This window comes from Pectinophora gossypiella, chromosome 17 (genome assembly GCF_024362695.1).
Source record: "Pectinophora gossypiella chromosome 17, ilPecGoss1.1, whole genome shotgun sequence".
NCBI classification, from domain to species: domain Eukaryota; kingdom Metazoa; phylum Arthropoda; class Insecta; order Lepidoptera; family Gelechiidae; genus Pectinophora; species Pectinophora gossypiella.
Window position 1 is genome coordinate 6,775,094 of NC_065420.1, and position 18,280 is coordinate 6,793,373.

Genomic DNA, 18,280 nt, shown 5'->3' on the forward strand with positions numbered 1-18,280 from the left:
TAACGTACCCTCCGAAGTACGGAATCATTTTTTTTTCGGACAATCAGGTGATTCAAGCCTGAAAAGTCCTTACCAAACAAAGGACAGTCTCATAAAGTGATTTCGACATTGTCCCCATCGGGAATCGAACCCTATTATATAGGTAGAAAATAGTTCGTTATCTACTTTAATTTCAGAACGAAACATCGGCCGTCACTTGTTAAAATAGTGGTCTTGAGAAAGAAATGTTGTGGTTTTTGGCGGGTTACCGTATATTCTGCTGGAGCTTTACTACAAATGGAAATGTACATAAAACGTGAATAATATGGATAATTCACAAAGTTCTAATGTGTTTTCCGATGGTGAAGTTTTAACTTGCGACAGTTCTGTGGAAGCAGTATCCTTTTATAAAGTTTATGTTTAACCATTTGAATGATCAAGCAGTCTGAACTGTCGATTTTTATAAATGTTTACTGTAATTTTCTTTAAAATATAGTGTCAGATGGAAACGGTTAGCTATGAAAATCTTGTGTTTAATACAAAGCATTGTCTCTCTTCAAACATTCTAAAAGAAATACACAAGCCTTCATTTGGTGCGTACTTTTCTACTGTTCTCGATAACTGTGGATCTTGTATTACTCAGGTGAGAATCATTGCATATTACACCCTTTAAGATTGTTTGCCATTTAATCTAGTCTTTATATAGTTGTTGGTCTTTATAAAGCATGGGGACAAAATAAGAATACTTTCGTACTTTTCTTCTATCCTTATATCATAATATTTTTATCTTTACAGAGTCTAGATTTAGTACTAGAGCTGCTATCGGAGACAGATACCATAGTACCCCGATTGTGTGGGTACTTAGATGATGCAGTACACATCCTCCGACAGCTGGCTGGGTTCATCACAACAGTTATTGAGTCCATTTCTATGTCCTGTTGTAGTATGCAGACATTTCCCATTGCTACTGGGAATATTATAAAGACTGTATTTTCTCATTGTAAAGACAGGTTTGTAATCATGTTTATCTCCTAATAAACCTTCATCTTAATTGTAAAGCTTAGTTTAATAAATGTTATAAAAATATTGTTTACAGTGAATCTATTTATGGGAGTAATTTGAAAAATGTTGAGAAGCAACTGAAGGAACTGTTTAGGAACTGCCATGAGTTGCAGCTCACCTACTTGATGGTTTTGGAAAAGCACTTCATCTTTGATTTAACTGAAAATGATGAGCTTAACATACTTCTTCATGGTAAGTTGGTATTTTCTTGACAATAACATTAGTAAGAAGGAATAATAATAAGCTTTGTGAGTGAAGTACAAATACTTGTAACAGTGACAAAGTTGTAAGGCCCAATATTCTTTTAAAATTCAAACTTCATTGTTTAACTACTGCATCTGAAAAGTAGATTACAGAAGGAAAAGCAAAATAATAAAAAACTGCATGTAGAAAATTATTTATTTTGTCATTTTACCTTACCTGGTCCCTTGCTTTCTCCTAATCTACAATTATCTTCATACTTACAATTAATTTTATAGAAATAAAACACTAAGAGGTTTTTCTACATTTTCAGCTCTGGATATAAATTTGCAAATTGGTGAGATTGTTCAAACATTAGATGTGAAAACTATGGCTGAACAGTGGAAGGCATACACCATGATTTGTGAAAAACATAAAGATTATTTGATGGATCAACATATTTATCAAAACTGTACGAAGATACTCTGCTCAATGGTTGAAAAAAACATAAAAACTGCTCTTGAGGTGAGAACACTATCATTGATTTCTTCAAATCTTGTGAATAAAATACAGACAAAATATAGCTGGGGGGTAAAAAAAACACACACAGATGCTTTTTTGTTAGACAAATCACTTTAATGTGGCCTTTTTAACTCCCCTGTACTACTAGCAAATGTGAAATGTATTAATTTACTTCTAATTTTAAGAAAATTAAGTTATGATAAACCTCTATTTTTCCAGGTACAACAAGAAGAGAAGGTCATTTTGAGATCACTAAAAGTAGGGAATTTTACAATGAAGATTTTAATAAAAGTTCATAATATTTTCAAACATGCAACAGAGAAAAATTATAATTACATTGTGGAGTTGCTTCTTTATATTTACTTGTAAGTATATTTGTTTCTCTTATAAAATATATATAAACACCTATATACGTCCCACTGCTGGGCACAGGCCTCCCCTCAATCAATCGAAGAGGGTATGGAGCATACTCCACCACGCTGCTCCAATGCGGGTTGGTGGACGTGTTTTTACGGCGAATAGCCAGGGAAACGGCTTAACGTACCCTCCGAAGCACGAAATCACCTAAATTTTTTGGACAATCGGGTGATTCAAGCCTGAAATGTCCAAAGTGTAAGGTGTTGTTTCTCTTATATGCTTTAATTTACAAAGTAACTAAATAGCAAACTCAAGAGTAACCTTTTGAGTACTAGTAGTTTGATAGTTATTTATTATATATAACATTGTCTTCTAAGTAGGCCCCTCTATATTTACGTTATGCAATTTATATACATATAATTTACTTTTTTTTTCAGAAATAATCCCAGTTACCTAACATTTATATGCGAAAAATCACCTCAGTTTATTAATTTGGTGAAATCAAATGTTTTAAATCCATCGGATGCTCTTCTTAAGGAAATGTTAATGGAAGAAAAGTTTGTAAATGTAAGTATGTTTATAACATTACATCAATTTGAGTTAATCCACTAACATTGATCTATTTCTGCATTATTTGTATTGGTCAAAAATATATCGTTAAATTTTATCACATTCACGTAGATAACGTGATCCATGCCACAAGGGCGGGTAGCCAATGATTACTGATGGCTGTATACAAAACAAAAATCTGTTTTGTATGTATATAAATTGTAAGTTATTTTTCAGCATTTACATAATATAGACCTCAATGGACTGGAAAACAAAGACAACTTGCTGGGTTATGTCATATTTATTATGTCTGCGATTAAATCTGGGTTACAAGAAAATAATACTAGATATAATAAGTACAAAATAATTGACTGTGTCTTCAGATGGCTGCCTTATGGTAAGTGGATAGATAATTTAAATGCACCTTACACATGGTAAAATTGTGTTCATTGTAATTATGATATTAATTGTAATAATGATATTTATTGTAATTATAATATTTATTGTAATGATAATATTACTCATGTTACTTTTACTATTTCAGGACACATTTGGTTTAATATGGGCCTGAAATTCGAAGCCATAGGAGAAGTCAAATGCAACTCTTTCGGTTTATATGAACAACTACTTACCCACATGTTTGTACTAGCATGTACATGTGATTCAGAAGAAATTAATCATTTACAACAAAAAATATATGAAAGTATACTCAGTGCTAATTGTTATAGTGCTTTGTTTTCTTCAAATCTTTTGGAACTATTAGTTAGGTAATTATTAGCTGCGCAAATTCTAGCTATATTCAATATTTTTTTTATTTATGCCAGACATGTATTTAACTGCTTCTATATTTTTCTTTACTCCAGACCAGTGACAAGTAAAAACCCAAAGCCAATATTTCTTTACAGATCAAGCTCTAGGTCTTTCTTAATGGGTCAGATATCATCACTGACTACAACATACCAAAAATTGGAAAATTATCAGTTATTCGCTGACTCACCGCAATATGTCCACATAAGATACACTTTAAGATCATTATACAAATATTTACACACTGAACATAAAATACGAATGTATAATAATCAATTAATTTGTGATGAAAAGAACTTCGGCCTTTGGAGTGCCATAGGAATCAAGTCATTACCAGAAGAGTTGCAAAGTAGAGTTGAAGAACAAATAGTAGAAACGCTTAAAAATAAGCTGCATAAAGTTTTGAATTCTGGTGTTCAAAGTCCTGATGAAATTGAGAGCCTTGTGAGTAGAATGAGATTAATTCTAAATTAAAATTGCTTATAGGTAATTTTGTAAACCACTTCTTAAGTTTGATTTATTTCAATGGTATTTCATAAACATACAAAGAACTCATCCCTAATGACACCTCATTAGGGATACATTTATACGCTCCCAGTCCAGCATAGAAGCTATAAAAAAACTTATTTTTAAGGTAAAAATAATGAATGTGTGTGCTACATGTTCTCTGATCGACCACACGGATACATTAGAAGACTACGTAATCAAAGCTTGGACAAAAATGTGTCCCAATAATAGTAAATTTCTGCTACCAAATGGTGCCCTCGTCATGGGATGCGTGTGGTATTTGAACTATATAGAGGCACTAGTGTCTTTAACTATAGCCATGAAATGTATTTTAGCAACTGGAGCTAACATGATTAAGGTAAGGCAATGGTGTCGATTCTGGCAGACGAAACTTAACATGTTCACTGTGTAACTGTAAATTAGATACTCACGTGCAATGTTACTTTTCGATAAACACATTACACACACTATGGTAAGAAAAAAACAATCTGAAAATCCTCCCGTCGGATTTTCCCGTTTTCCCTAGTGCCCCACATGGGACATGCATGTATGAGTTTCAAATTTAGTGCCTCAAATGTGGTTCACACACACTGAACGTGTTAATTTAATTTTACGACAACTCTTAAAGTGCCGTAAGAGGATTACATGACATTCTCTATTAAGTTGTAAAGGTTTTACTTTAAGTTACAAATTACATTGCACACAAAAGAATCATGAACAGTTCCAATCAGATATGTGGTACAAGAGGCGACCTTATAGTTAAGGTAGCAATCTCATCCAGGCAACCTACGCATCGCTCTTATTCATTATATTATCTATTTTTCAGGTGCATCATGTGGTATCCAGTATGATACAAGAAGGCAACACAGAAGTGAAACTAGTTCTTATAAAATTATTCTTCACCATGATGCTTACGCCAGTCTGTGATGAAAACAAACGCGCGGTGGACACGCTATTATTAAGTACATTCAAAAGCTTATTCGAACAAAATGATATTGTTGTTAAAAACAGGTTTTTCAGTGCCCTAAGGAAGCATATATCGGACAAGAATATAGAAAGAATAATTTCCAAGGTCGTCAACGAAAACAGTACTTTACAAAAGACGTGGCAAACCTATACAAAACGTGGAACATTGAATGAAAATGTCGATTTGAAGACGCAGTTGATCGGCACAATCGATTTCAAATACAGACACAAATGCCTCGAAAGTGTTTGTATGGAATCGAGTGACTCTGAATGTGTTACTAATAAGGCGAACAGTAGCAATTTCGATTTCGCCGATATAGACACGCTGTTTGAAGCAGAGAGCGATTCGGAACCTGCGTGCAAGAAAGTGAAACTAGATACGAGTGATGTGGAAGAAATTATCGCTCGGTTGGAGAATGACGCTTCTCAGCTCAGTCAAGTGAAAGAAAATGTTTTTACTCGAGATTACAAGGACAGAGTTATAGGAGTATGTGAAATGTTGAGAAATATAATTGATTGAAGTTATTGTTGAATTATATGTTTTATTTTACTAGTAAAGAATGATTATTTTTGCGTGTAGCCAAGAGGGTCGGTAAATATTATAACACAAAATAAGCTCACGTTAGTTAGAGGTACATCTTAAGAAGAGTACATACGCAAGTACTGTGTAGTCACGAGTGAGTGAGTGAGTCTAATATTATGATTATATTGATCTCCCAAAGCTACCTTCTTGGCTACATCCTTTATATCTGGGTATGACGTAGGAATGCAAATGAAACAAAACATATTTCACATTTATATTTATTGTTGTGTTAAAAAAATCTATACAAATAAGTGAAATATAGTAAATATAATCATAACCATACATAATGGGTCATTGTTACACTGCCACACGAAATATTGCATAACTTAAAATCGTTGATGAGTTATCCAAGCATGTAGAGATCAAGGACAGTATGCTAGTACAGTGTGGTAGTGTAACGGTGGCCGGATAACTTAAAATAGATTTAATTGATACTCGGAGGTAATAAGACCTTAGTTCACGTGTGAAACAGTATCAACTAACTCAGTCGCTCTTGATTTGACTCCGTCCTCTACCGACGTTCCATACCTGTCACAGCCGACAAACTGTTAACACGTACAAACGTCATGTAACACAGCAACAATTACTAAATAACTTCTAGTTTATATCTAACACTCATATCCTTCACATAGCTTATCCTACGCAACTTATTGATCATTTTCATTACAAATTGTGATGGCGCCATTGTATAAGAAAAAAGTACTTAAAATTGGCTAACTAATAAAATTAATATAATACGGGTATAATTAATAATATTGCCATTTATAAGACATAGCAAACTTGGCTATAACGAAGCGTAAAGCCTAAAGCATATTATACAGCTAAAACTTAATTGAGTTTAAAATTACAAAATAAATTATGGAAATAACACAAGAGAGTAAATAATCGTGTTGGAATTAATTTATCTTATTGTAAAGAAGATCGATCAACTTGCATTACTAATACTCGTCTGACACATGTACAAATGCCGTGGACATTTACAAAGCAGTATTAATTTGTGGCCAACATCAACTTCGTACCTATAGATATATAATTCGTGCTATATCCACAGTGCGTAGAGATACTCTACCAACAAGCAGTTCTTCGTACGCGAGTGCATTACGAACACTAAGCACAAACTCTGTCAGTCTACACCTTATACAAAGAACTCTGATAATAAAAATAGTTTGTGACGTAAAAATGCAATATTTTAGACTCCTTACGAGTAGTTACTATTAATTGAAAATACATCATATTTGTGCGACAAAGTTGTATTCTATTTTGAAAGGGTTTAGGGAGAAAATTACTTGCAATGTCAAAACGCCTTTGATACATATTATATATGATAAATATTGCCATGATCCGATTGGAATGGTTCGAGTTAGTAAACAACGAGTCTGCACACTAGTCCTTAATACCAACATTATAATATCACTCGAATCATAACCTTTAGTACGCTACTTTCGGAACTATTTACATGTTATGGAAAGATCAAAATACAAAAACAATCGTTGCGACATTTACAGTGATACATATACGTTTGGAATTATAGTCAATTATTTTATTATCTTAAAACAACTACTCGTCTTTTAAAAGTTCTGAGGATGTATAATTTTATATATTCGAACAGCAAGAGCTTCCGGCAACTCTTTCCATATAGAATTATACTAAGCACCGGGTTATAAATTAAATATTGCACATATATACTGACATTCTCGTTAAAATGTGCCGTTTTAACGAATTACAATATTATGTTAGACGTCGTCACAATTTCTTTGACGAAATCTAGTAATGTAAATACACTAAGTTACTTCTATAATGTTAGGATACAAAACCTACACATTCAAAAATACTTATTTACTTAGGCCAATCATATCTTACTTAGACAAAAAGTAAGGAGATAAATACAATTGAGTCGTCAGTACAATTGGGATTACATGTGGCTTTTACTTTCGCTTAAAATAACTAAGTCTTGGCACAAATAAAATATCAGTTTTGGATTATACGATAAATACAGTCATACCTCATATATTGTTGAGCAGACAACTGTCACGATACCCTAGCAAATCAATTGGCGCAACGACAAAGTTTGGAACTAATTTATATAAATAAAATGACTATTCCAATTGTATTCCAGAAAGCTTATCGAATTTAAGTTACATAAATAATATCCTAACGTCTAAATACCCTCAGAACAGTTAATATGTATATATAAATTCAGTTCTTTATTAGGATTATTTGGCATCTATCACCAATCTACTTTAAACATGGTATACGAAGGTGAAAATACCTAATCGATTAATGCGCCTCTTCAAAACTTAATCCTCGTAATATCGTGCTAAGTGTGCACGATGTATATCCCTGCCGAACCTAAATTTCCTCCGTTCACGCACTGTGCGCGCTCAGCGCCGCTCCGGGCCGAACCAGCCCGCACTCTCCGCATAGCCTCTGACGTCCATCCGAACCACACCTTGGATTTGTCGTACTCTAAAACAACTTTGACAATAAAGCACCCGACTATTTCATTGCAAATCAACGGCCTAAACGCGTAGAGCAGCATCAATAGGGCGCCGACAAGATTATTCTACTGAAGCGAAACTAAGAAGCTCTGATATGTCACTCATATTGCCGTAAAGTATCAATAGTCAAGCTGTAACATTCAAAGCGGCTCTTGATCAAGCCACGTCTATTAACGATTAATATTATAAAACGGCCATCCTACACGAGGCTTACTCGAAAACTTGAAGAACTGTAAAAGTTAACCTATGGTACGCTAAATATATTTAGAAAAATCGTAGACAGTCTAACTAAACTTACTACCGACCGGCGTGTAGAATTACGTTGACGTCGTCGTATCAAAGAGTATTCCTACGTGTTTACTACGTCGTACAGTCGCGACTTGCTATACCAGTTGGGCACTAGTAAATGGAAATTCGAGAAACTAGACTCGCGAACACAACGTAATCACACGCGCGATCGCTTTGGCTCCGAGTACTATCTGACCAAAATACAGTCCAAAATCTTACAAAACTGTTACGCCCTTGGATTTGACGCGTCAGTTCAAGAGTTAACAGTGATTTTGTCCCGGTCCGCTACTTTAGGAATGATAACACACAAAATGGACTATTCATCACTCATCGCCCATATAGGACTTCACAGGTTTCTTTCGAGTGAATATGAAATACACGACAGTATTAGGTTATGATGGCTCGAACGTCATTTCGATTCACGCCATCGGTAATGGAATGGAGGTTATATGTGTGAAGAACTGGGACATCTCAGCCCCCAACATAAAGTTTTAACACACACGGTTGAGTCACGCCTAGGGTAAGAGTACTACCGCATCTTCAGAATAGGGTTGGCAACGCAAAGGTAAAGCTTACTGGACACTTGAATTTAACTTTTGCGTAAACTCGCAATTTGTTAGTACTTTATTGTCTAATCTGAGGATTGCCTTCCCTATCGAAGACAATCAGACGTGGGGTTTCTTTTTTGCAGTGTTGCGGGTATCCTTGTAGCGTGATCACAAATTCACAATCGTCGAGTAATGTTCAATTACGGACATCGAAGCGTAGGGCTCACTAACTTGATCCTCGCTAGGAAGGACGTCGTGGGAATGATCCAGGTAGTCACGGTGGAGGCGTGCGGCGTGCGGCGTGGCGGCCCTAGGGCGCGCGGTAGGCGAGCGTGTTGTGCCGCGGCGCGTGGTGGTGGCACAGCGGCCGCGCGGGCAGCGCCGGCAGCTGCAGGTGCACTTGCGACGCTTGCAAGTGCGCCGCTTGCGCTTGCAAGTGCGCTTGGTGCGACGCCTGCGCTTGCAAGTGCGCCTGGTGCGACGCCTGCGCCTGCAAGTGCGCTTGGTGCGACGCCTGCGCCTGCAAGTGCGCCTGGTGCGAGGCCTGCAAGTGCGGGGCCTGCATGGTGTGCGGCGGCAACTGGTGCATCTGCAGGTGTTGCAGCGACGCGCTTTGGTGGAGCATTTGTAGCTCCGGCGGCATGTGGTACAGGCCCGGAGTCTGTAACAAATGATAATTGTGAGTCAGCGGTTTTTAGGGCTAGAAATTTGGTTGGCAATTTTTTTCAGTTTCGTTTCTAACACATATTACAAAAATATATATATACTACCTTTTGCCCGCGACTTCGTCCGCGTGGAAGGATTTTCCCGCTAATTCCCGTTCCCGTGGGAATTTCGGGATTTTCTTTCTTAGTGCACCTCCACGGTACCTAAGCTACGTCCCTTCCAAATTTCAAGTGTCTACGTTTAGCCGATAAGGCTGTGCGTTGATATGTCAGTCAGTCAGTTTCTCCTTTTATATATTTAGATATATTATATTACAATTGACAATTTTAACAAGCTCGCTCAAAAACGAATGCTTTTCATCCCAGGCATGTATGTATTCATGCCTTGTCGTCCTGTGAAGACTTGTGGGTCCACCTATGGGGATAACCAGTGTATGTATTTGACCTAACTTGTTATCAAGGGTAGTCTAGTCTTCCACCTGCTATTTACATAAATAACTAATAGGCCACTTTCAACTTGATGATATTGCTTACTTTTTACTAAACGACAAAACATGAAATTATCAAATTACTATGGAATTTGTGTGAAAAAGAATAATGTGACGTCATAGAACGTGCTAAAATGTCGGATTTATAACGCTGGACTGAAATTCATAAATAAGTTAAAAAGAAGTTTTTCGTCTGTTTGTATTTAGTAATCAGAATTTCATAATTTATCTTTTACCTAGGATACTACTCAATTATGTAGCGTAATGTCAAAGCCCACTGCGGACCCTTCATACAAAATACCTCGTTTTACACAGACCACATTGACGTTAAGGGGGGGTGTGAGGTAAACCTAGTTCAGACTTTGTGGAGAGTTAATCCTACAAGTAGTTTGATTGTATACTCTATTGCGTTAAGGTACAAAGGACACATAATACTTATTCTTGCATAAAGCAGGGTTGTATTGTAGTATTATTCCTTATTCCATGGTCAGGGGCTTCTGGCGGCTAATAACCTTGTGACTCGGCTAGGTGGAGTTGGCCTGAGCTCGAGAAATATATCAAGACTTACATGATGGGCGTGTGCGTGACGGTGGGGCGGCAGGGAAGGCCGGGCTCAGTAGGCGGACGCCTCCTTGTACTCGGAGTTGTCCATCGTGAAGAAGTCCTCGAGCTTCCACTGCAGAGTCTCGAAGGTCGGCCGCTTCAGCGGGTCCTTGTGCCAGCACTCCAGCATGATTTCGTATAGTGCGGCGGGGCAGTTCTGCGGGCACGGCATGCGGTAGCCGTGTTCCACTTGGTGCAGGACTTCTGCGTTTGTCATGCCTGTGGGAAGGAGACTGGTTAGTTACAGTAGTAATATAATATATAAGCTGATGGTGTTCTAAAAATAAATAGTGACGTAAAGACCAAACAATATATTATGGATGCTAGGTGAAAAAGTTAGGGTACTTTATCGATGAGGACCGGAGTTAGTTATTACCTTTACGATCATTAGGTCTAGGTACACTGTACAGATATTTCTCACCTTCATTAATTTACCTCTTTATCTAAACTGATGAGTAAATAATTAAAAAAAGTGATCTTTTTTATTTGGTTTGAGCTATAAGAATTGCACCAGTTCAAATAATCCACACTAATATTATAAAAACTTCGTCTGGTTACTTTTTCACGCTTAAACCGCTGAACCGATTTAGATGTAATTTGGCACAAAAACAGTGACTGGAATACCACTGTAATTAATGTAATACAAACTGGATTTTTTTAAAAAGGCAAGGAAATCTGAAACGGTAGGACTAGGGCCCTGTGCTGGGAGGTTTTCTGGCCACGTCTTTCCCTCAGCGTTACAGATTCCGATTGGTAGTAGTTTTACAGCTAGTTACATAATGGTGCTAATTCCTGTAAATACCATCTAATTTTATTTTAAGTTATATCTGTCATTTTCTTATCCGCCGAAAAGGAAAGGGACGGGTAATCGACAAGCATAAAATTTATGGAACACACGTCAATTTTAAGCACAAATCTAAACCAACCGTCTAAAAATTTTACATCCGTCAATAACCCGACATAGTAAGTAGACAGCAGGTCAAACGGATTGCATACCAGCAACGTACCTTTTGATTCGCCCGGGTTATTCATTCATTTACTCATTCTTCCTAAAATTAAGAGCTGTGAATCATCCGTCCCTTTCATTTTCGACGGATATGAAAATGACGGATATAACTTAAAATAAAATTAGGCGGTGTCTGCAGGAATCGGGGCCAATATATAATTTAATTTTTGACGTTCAAAAAGCGCCATTATTAGTAGTAAGCCATTATTGAAAAATATATCTTTTTTTTGACTGTTTATACAACAACGTCCAAATTCTACTAAAATAATCTACAAGGCTCAACGGCTATTAAATATAGCACATACCAGGATAAGGTATCCGCCCGTATGTGACGAGCTCAGTAAGCAGGATACCGAACGACCACACGTCGGACTTGATGGAGAACTTGCTGTAGTTGGCCGCTTCGGGCGCCGTCCACTTGATCGGGAACCGCGCGCCCACGCGGGCTTCATATTCGTCTTCCTGATAAACAAAACGCAAATCAATTAATACAAGTTAACACAAATCACTGACATCCTATAAACATTTCTTTTTTGACGTGACTTCTTGTAGATTTGCCGCAGATGGCATTAACTACTTGGCCGGACAAATCGGGGGCGCTGAAGGCTCTCACCCGGTACAACGTTTAAGACAACAGGCCTGAGGCTGCCCAGTTGGGCGCGAACCTCGGCGCAAGGCGTCGTCTGAGAGGAAAAAAAATAGATTTTATTATACATATAGTGGGTCGATAGCGACAAGCTGAGGGAAATCGTCGACCACGCCAACGGGGTCGGTATCGGGGTCCTGAAGTGTTTGGTGTCGCGAGCTGATTGGCTGCCTCTATGGCTAGAGTAATCGGGTCGTCGGGATCGTATATTACGTCCATCGGATGCCGATACTTTTCAGTACCGTCCCTAAGCGGGATGTATTCATAAAGTTATGTAGATAGTATAAGTTCGTTCCCTCAAATTAAGATGTTATGGCTGAAATGCAATATCGGTTGTACGGTTACGAGTACTAATATGTATACATTTTGAAACCATGTCACATTAACTTTTCTGACAAATAAAACTGTAAGTCTCATTAAATGTCAAATAAGATAGTACGACAGGGTTCTAAAGTGGGTATATGATATTGCTCATGACTGTACAGTGTCGTTCACGCCGTCGTTTCTGACAAGATGCGCCGCGGTACTTTTTTACAGAGATTGGTTGTCGATTTACGAAGTCTATGATACATATAGTAAAACTTTGAGGGTGCGGATGGAATGACAGCGTGTAGCGGAGAGACGGCGGTGGCAGCGACTACGACTATGCGGCATTGATATATAGGTAAGTACTGTAGATAAAGTGTGTCATACAAAAATTCGACAAAAACTTGACGCCAACTGTATAGCTATATACACTCATACGCAGCGGTATACAAGAGAGTAGACATCTTAGTGTAAGTGACCAATTTTATTTTCAAGGGGTCTTCTAAATTATTGCTTTGTTATTAAAGTAGTTTGTCATTATACCATAATTATGGAATCTTCCAAAAACAAAATCGGGGAAATTTAAAACTAATTAGTAAAATCCATTGTCATTGTATTTATGCTACTAGCGAATAACATTAGCATGACCGCAAATTGTAATATAAACTATAATGTTTCCGACCACAAATGAAATAAATTAATCAATTAAGGAAATAAAGAGATTTTATCAATATGATACATAGACAGGATAAGATTGCGTTATTATTTGAGTCGTTTGTGGTTTGTAAAAAACGATTGGTCTAAAGTTACCGACGCGTTCGCTTGAGCGAATAGATCGTTAAGATTTTATATTTGGATCATAGATAATTGATATCACGTGCTTAATGTAACATAGCATCGTCCATCCCACTCTAGGTAGGACGGCACAACATGTATTCCTCTTTCATTCATTTCTGTTAGTCGCCATCTCAGTACTCACACCTTTCACACACATATCCTTCTTTGCACAATCCATCCATACTTTCTTGATTGTCCCCTAACCCTTAACGTAACATAGCATCATCACACCTATATTCCCGGTTTAGTGACATCGTAACGAATACTAAGGGGATGATTCAGACCATGATTCTGAGTTAATATCAAATGGAACTTTCCGTCGTAAAATTCATTTGTGTTTTTTTTTAAATTACTTTCGCGATGTAAAATTCCACTTGATATAAGCTCAGAATAATGAGCTGTATCATCCCCCCTTAGTATTTGTTACGATTTTACTTACACCCTCCTACTTGTATGTCGGAAAATTCTTGAAAATGTTCGTGTTTTTTTAAATTATTTTCTGTCCCATAATTTTGTGACGGAAAATTCCACTTTATATCAACTCAGAATCATAGCCTGAATCATCCCTCAAAGTTTTCGTTACGATGTCACTAACACCCTGTATACATCCACTCCTCGCCAGCTATGTTTAAGTTCCGTGTAATAGGGAGCAACCCTATTGTCATTAACCGGGCACAAATTAAACCACGTGATATCAGTTATCTATGAACTAAACATGAAATCAAACTCATAATGTCGAATTCAGTGGTTGAGAGCCTGAGCCTCAAGTTTCGTACACGTGACATTACGATGTTAAGTCACGTGTTTTCAGAATAGGGCTATCACGGGTTTTTTATGTGCTAAACCAACAGCGAAGGAAAACATCACGAGGAAACGCACATACCCTGATGTGTTTTAAGAGGTATGGGGAGCGAGGGAACAATGAGCCCTAACTTAAGGGGCGGGGGTTCCCTTCACGTTGGAAGGCTAGATTTGTAGTTTGCAAAAATCTTGAGTTCTTAAATTTTCAGGTTAAGTAAATAGACCTTTTGTCGGGTATCTAGGGTGCATGTTCCGAAATGACAGATATCGCCTGCTTGAAGTTATACTGTCGGGCAAAACCTTGGGGCGTAGACGTGTGGGAAGGCCGAGGATGACATGGTTAGACAACTTATGGCCAGGAACAGGCACACAGTCCATGAGCTGATCACCAACCTCCAGTAATTGAGAGACACCACAAGAAGTAGTAAGTTTACCTTGATAAGCCTAGCGAGCCCGAAGTCGGCGATCTTGACGATGTTAGCGTCTGCCACGAGCACGTTCCTAGCAGCTAGATCGCGGTGGATGTAGTTCTGAGACTCCAAGTACGCCATACCAGCGGCAATTTGTGCCGCCATGTCGATCAGTTGCTGCAGCTTCAAGCCACGTCCCTTGCCTGAAAATAATTAATATTGTTATTATTTATAATCTTAACACGTTCCGATTGATGGACCGATTTGGATAAAAAATGGCACATAGATAGATCGAAGCCTAGTGACAGTACTAGAGGGACGGACCTGGATCAGTTATCGCGATAACCGCCCTCGGTACGGGCTACAGCTAGTGCATAATGGCTCACGCCCAATGGCTAGGTTAGGTTAGGCAAAGTGGGACGGAGTGGTAGATGTACTTATTAAATGCATGACACGTTCATAAAACATAACCTAACCTTCGTATTAAAAAAACCCCTACAACGTTACATAAATATGAACAATTATAGTGACAATATTATTAAGAAATATTAAACATAAAACATCTATAAATAAAATTTTGCTGTTGTATAATGTAATGACGCTTTACGGAGAATATTTTATATTTATTTCGTTAATGCTCAATGTGTATGTCATAATATTTGTGCAACAGTTTCCTTATTCTGCGATTTCATAAGACTTAGTGCGACTAATGTCGTCATTAAAAATGTCTACGACTTGAAAGTATTCCAGTCTTGGCAAGACACTAAACGTAATTCCTATGCAGGGATGGAGCCTTAATGAGAAACAATTGTTTGAAACCGCGCACGGAAGCAAAGGTCTTGCCACAAATGTTTATTTTTAGAATAGTCGCCAGTGCGAAGTCAAATGAATTATTAATTTTATTTCATGTAATTATCATCAAAGGTATAATAAACTTGTGGAACGATATATTAAGGTTCTGCCGCAAAACACTGTTATTACGAATTTATGGCTAATTATCATTTTAATTCCGCCATTGTCTCTTTGTTTTTAGTGTGGTATTTATTTTTAGTCTACGTGGACACAGCTGAATTTACTATTTTCACAAATGTAAATATTATTACTATACTAGATACTCTACAGAATGATATATTTGCTTCGGATACTATTCAGTTCACGCAACATAATGCATTACTTTTACTGCAGATTCGCGTGTTCACTTGCTATTATCACTGCCCAATAAACTCATCAACGGCCTTGAATTATAAGGTAGTCACACGTGCCATCGTAGACAAATAAATATAGCTTTTGCATTACGATCAAAGTGCAAAATCTCTTCAACTTACAATTACAATTTTTTAAAAGTCTTTAAAGTATAATTATATAATTTCGATAATGGAAATAAACATTGTATGAATTATAACATAATCATCTGCTGCTGAACATTGTTCTCTCGTGACAAGTTTGGTTGGTATTAAGACTACAATAGAAACATAGATGCAAAGAAATGAAAAGCTCACCTTGCAAATAGTCTAGAAGCGACCCATTCTTCATCAACTCAGTGATGATATAAATCGGCTCCTCAAGAGTACAGACGGCGTATAACTGGATCAATTTGTTGTGTCGCAGTTTCTTCATGATCTGTGCTTCAGCCAAGAAGTCTTTGGGGTCCATGGTGCCGGATTTGAGGGTCTTGATGGCAACAGGAGTAGTGTTGTTCCACAAGCCCTCCCATACTTCTCCAAACTGACCGTGGCCGAGTTTGCGAACGAACTTGAGTGATGAACGGTCAATCTCCCATTGATCGCGTGTTCTGTGCGACAAGCCCTCGGTAACTGGTTTCTCAACCTGAAAAGAAGAAAGATTCGTTTTAGGCGGTTTATTCATGAAGTTCTCATTATAGAATACTGTTAATAAATAGAAGTGCACTGTAGTGTGGTTTTAGCTTTCTCAACATAACACGTTGTTGATTGGTAAGTGGAAAGTAGATCTATAGGTATATCCAGGCAGCCGCCCGTCATGTTTAGTTAGATGCTGACTGACACAAGACGGGTGCCGGCAACAGGCAAAAGGTCGAGCGTCTGCGCAGTTCAACTAATTGATCCGCCTTAGATACGTCGTGATTCATGACAATACCTGCGACACGCCCGGGACGACCCCGTATCGTAGATACCTACGATATTCACTGTCATTATGTTATGTAAAGGAAAGGCGTTTATGTAATTTGAGTATAAATTAAAACTAGAATCCATTCTTGTGCACACAACACAATAGGTTCTTTCCGAGACTTCTTAGGTAATGAATGAATATAATATTAGTGGGAGTGTAGAGAGAGACAATAAATATAATGAACTGTCAAAGATTCCCCTAAGACAATTGGTAATAAAATAAATCAATAATCTCTTCTCAAACTACCTTACGGTAACATAACATGTCGTGGAATCACGCCTGTATCCCCAGAGGGGTAGGCAGAGGTATATAGGACATACATCCACTCATCACCATCTATGTTTAAGTCTCATGTGATAGAGGCGAGCCTACAGGCATTAACTAGACATAAATCCTGTAAAACACGTGCAATAATTATCTATAATCCAAACATTAATTCAATTTCATAACTAGAATTGACTATGGTAAAAGTACTAATATTTCTTTTTACGTGACTTCTTGTACATTTGCCGCAAATAGCATTAAATGCTTGGCCGGACAAAGATAAAACTACTATTATGCCTAAGCAAGTTAGTCTAGAAAGAGTACCAATATGGCACAGATAAGGTCAAAGATAAAATCTTGGCGTTTGATAGGTATTAGTTCGATATCAGTTCCTGGTATAACTAATTAACGATATTTGTTATAACAATAGCTTGTCTAACATTGAGAACGACAGAACACGAAGGAACATTTCTTTTATCGTTGATCGGCGACCTTTGAAAGGACGCCGGCTACTTGCACCGTTACATAACATGATATAATACCTAACGATTGCTGCACTTGCACAATTTAACAGGTTGCGATAGGCGTATGATGCAAATTGTGATCTCACTAACAGTTAACGAAATCACTACAAAATATGTGGGATAGACACGACTCAATATGTGCAGATTATGAGTCTCTGGTGTTATGTAAATAAAAATACATGCTTGAATTTAGAAATGGACTGTAATACTTTAAAATTAATTATTTAACAACAGGAGAAAAAGCAACACTCCGTCGCCATCATCTTAAAAAGGGTAGAAACAATATGGGTGGGACGTATTCCACTGCTGGAACAGGCCACCCCACAATCTACTTGAGGGGGAATGGAGCATATTCCACAACGCTGTTCCACTACGGGTTGGTGGGGGTGTTATTCGGCTAATTAAAAATAGTGCGCAAAGATACCATGTGCACAACATAAATTATAAACATAGTGTAATGGGTCATGCATGTCATCTTATAATATTTATTTTCTAATTTATAAAGAAACAGGTAATAATAAAAAGAAATGAAGTACCAATCACATCACGTAATTAATGATTTGATAAAACCTAGAATGTTCTATTGTTAATCCACGCGGCATGTCGCGTTTTTATTTATGTGATGATTGAGTAGTTAACAATAGGTGACGGACAGGCAGCAGGTGTCATTAATAAGTAGTTCATCATTTTTCTTTCAACTTTATGGTTGTATGGCAACCGGTAGTCATAGAGTAGA

At 37.4% G+C, this 18,280-nt stretch overlaps 2 protein-coding genes across 4 annotated transcripts in view; one reads left to right on the forward strand and one right to left on the reverse strand.

Moving 5' to 3' along the window:
* Window positions 1-218: 218 nt before the first annotated feature.
* Window positions 219-5,462, forward strand: LOC126374305 (uncharacterized protein C1orf112-like). Of its 2 annotated transcripts, none has more exons than XM_050020849.1 (12): window positions 219-376; window positions 476-622; window positions 775-989; window positions 1,076-1,233; window positions 1,556-1,746; window positions 1,963-2,108; window positions 2,538-2,667; window positions 2,887-3,046; window positions 3,194-3,416; window positions 3,555-3,900; window positions 4,091-4,321; window positions 4,790-5,462. In XM_050020849.1, exons 1-12 carry the CDS (start codon window positions 305-307, stop codon window positions 5,447-5,449), a joined length of 2,679 nt encoding a protein of 892 aa, XP_049876806.1. In that variant the 5' UTR covers window positions 219-304; the 3' UTR covers window positions 5,450-5,462. The 2 variants fall into 2 exon arrangements, with proteins under 2 accessions (XP_049876806.1, XP_049876808.1); XM_050020851.1 differs by having other exon boundaries at window positions 482-622.
* A 252-nt stretch (window positions 5,463-5,714) lies between these two features.
* The window catches only part of LOC126374301 (tyrosine-protein kinase Src42A), a 62,300-nt gene continuing 49,734 nt past the window's right edge, over window positions 5,715-18,280 (reverse strand). For both annotated transcript variants that reach the window (XM_050020840.1, XM_050020839.1), the window contains exons 4-8: window positions 16,108-16,435; window positions 14,633-14,811; window positions 11,914-12,070; window positions 10,568-10,821; window positions 5,715-9,507 (exon numbers count right to left, since the gene is read on the reverse strand). In XM_050020840.1, coding sequence (XP_049876797.1) covers window positions 10,613-10,821; window positions 11,914-12,070; window positions 14,633-14,811; window positions 16,108-16,435 — 873 coding nt within the window. In that variant the 3' untranslated portion in view covers window positions 5,715-9,507; window positions 10,568-10,612. The remainder of the gene's footprint in view (window positions 9,508-10,567; window positions 10,822-11,913; window positions 12,071-14,632; window positions 14,812-16,107; window positions 16,436-18,280) is intronic.

What these genes read in the sequence shown, in the direction of transcription:
- LOC126374305 (XM_050020849.1), top strand. Translation starts at nt 305, where the DNA reads ATGGATAATTCACAAAGTTCTAATGTGTTTTCCGATGGTGAAGTTTTA. An exon ending in GCGACAGTTCTGTGGAAGCA is followed by an intron (nt 377 to 475) that starts GTATCCTTTTAT and finishes TTTAAAATATAG; the next exon opens with TGTCAGATGGAAACGGTTAG. An exon ending in TTTTCTCATTGTAAAGACAG is followed by an intron (nt 990 to 1,075) that starts GTTTGTAATCAT and finishes TATTGTTTACAG; the next exon opens with TGAATCTATTTATGGGAGTA.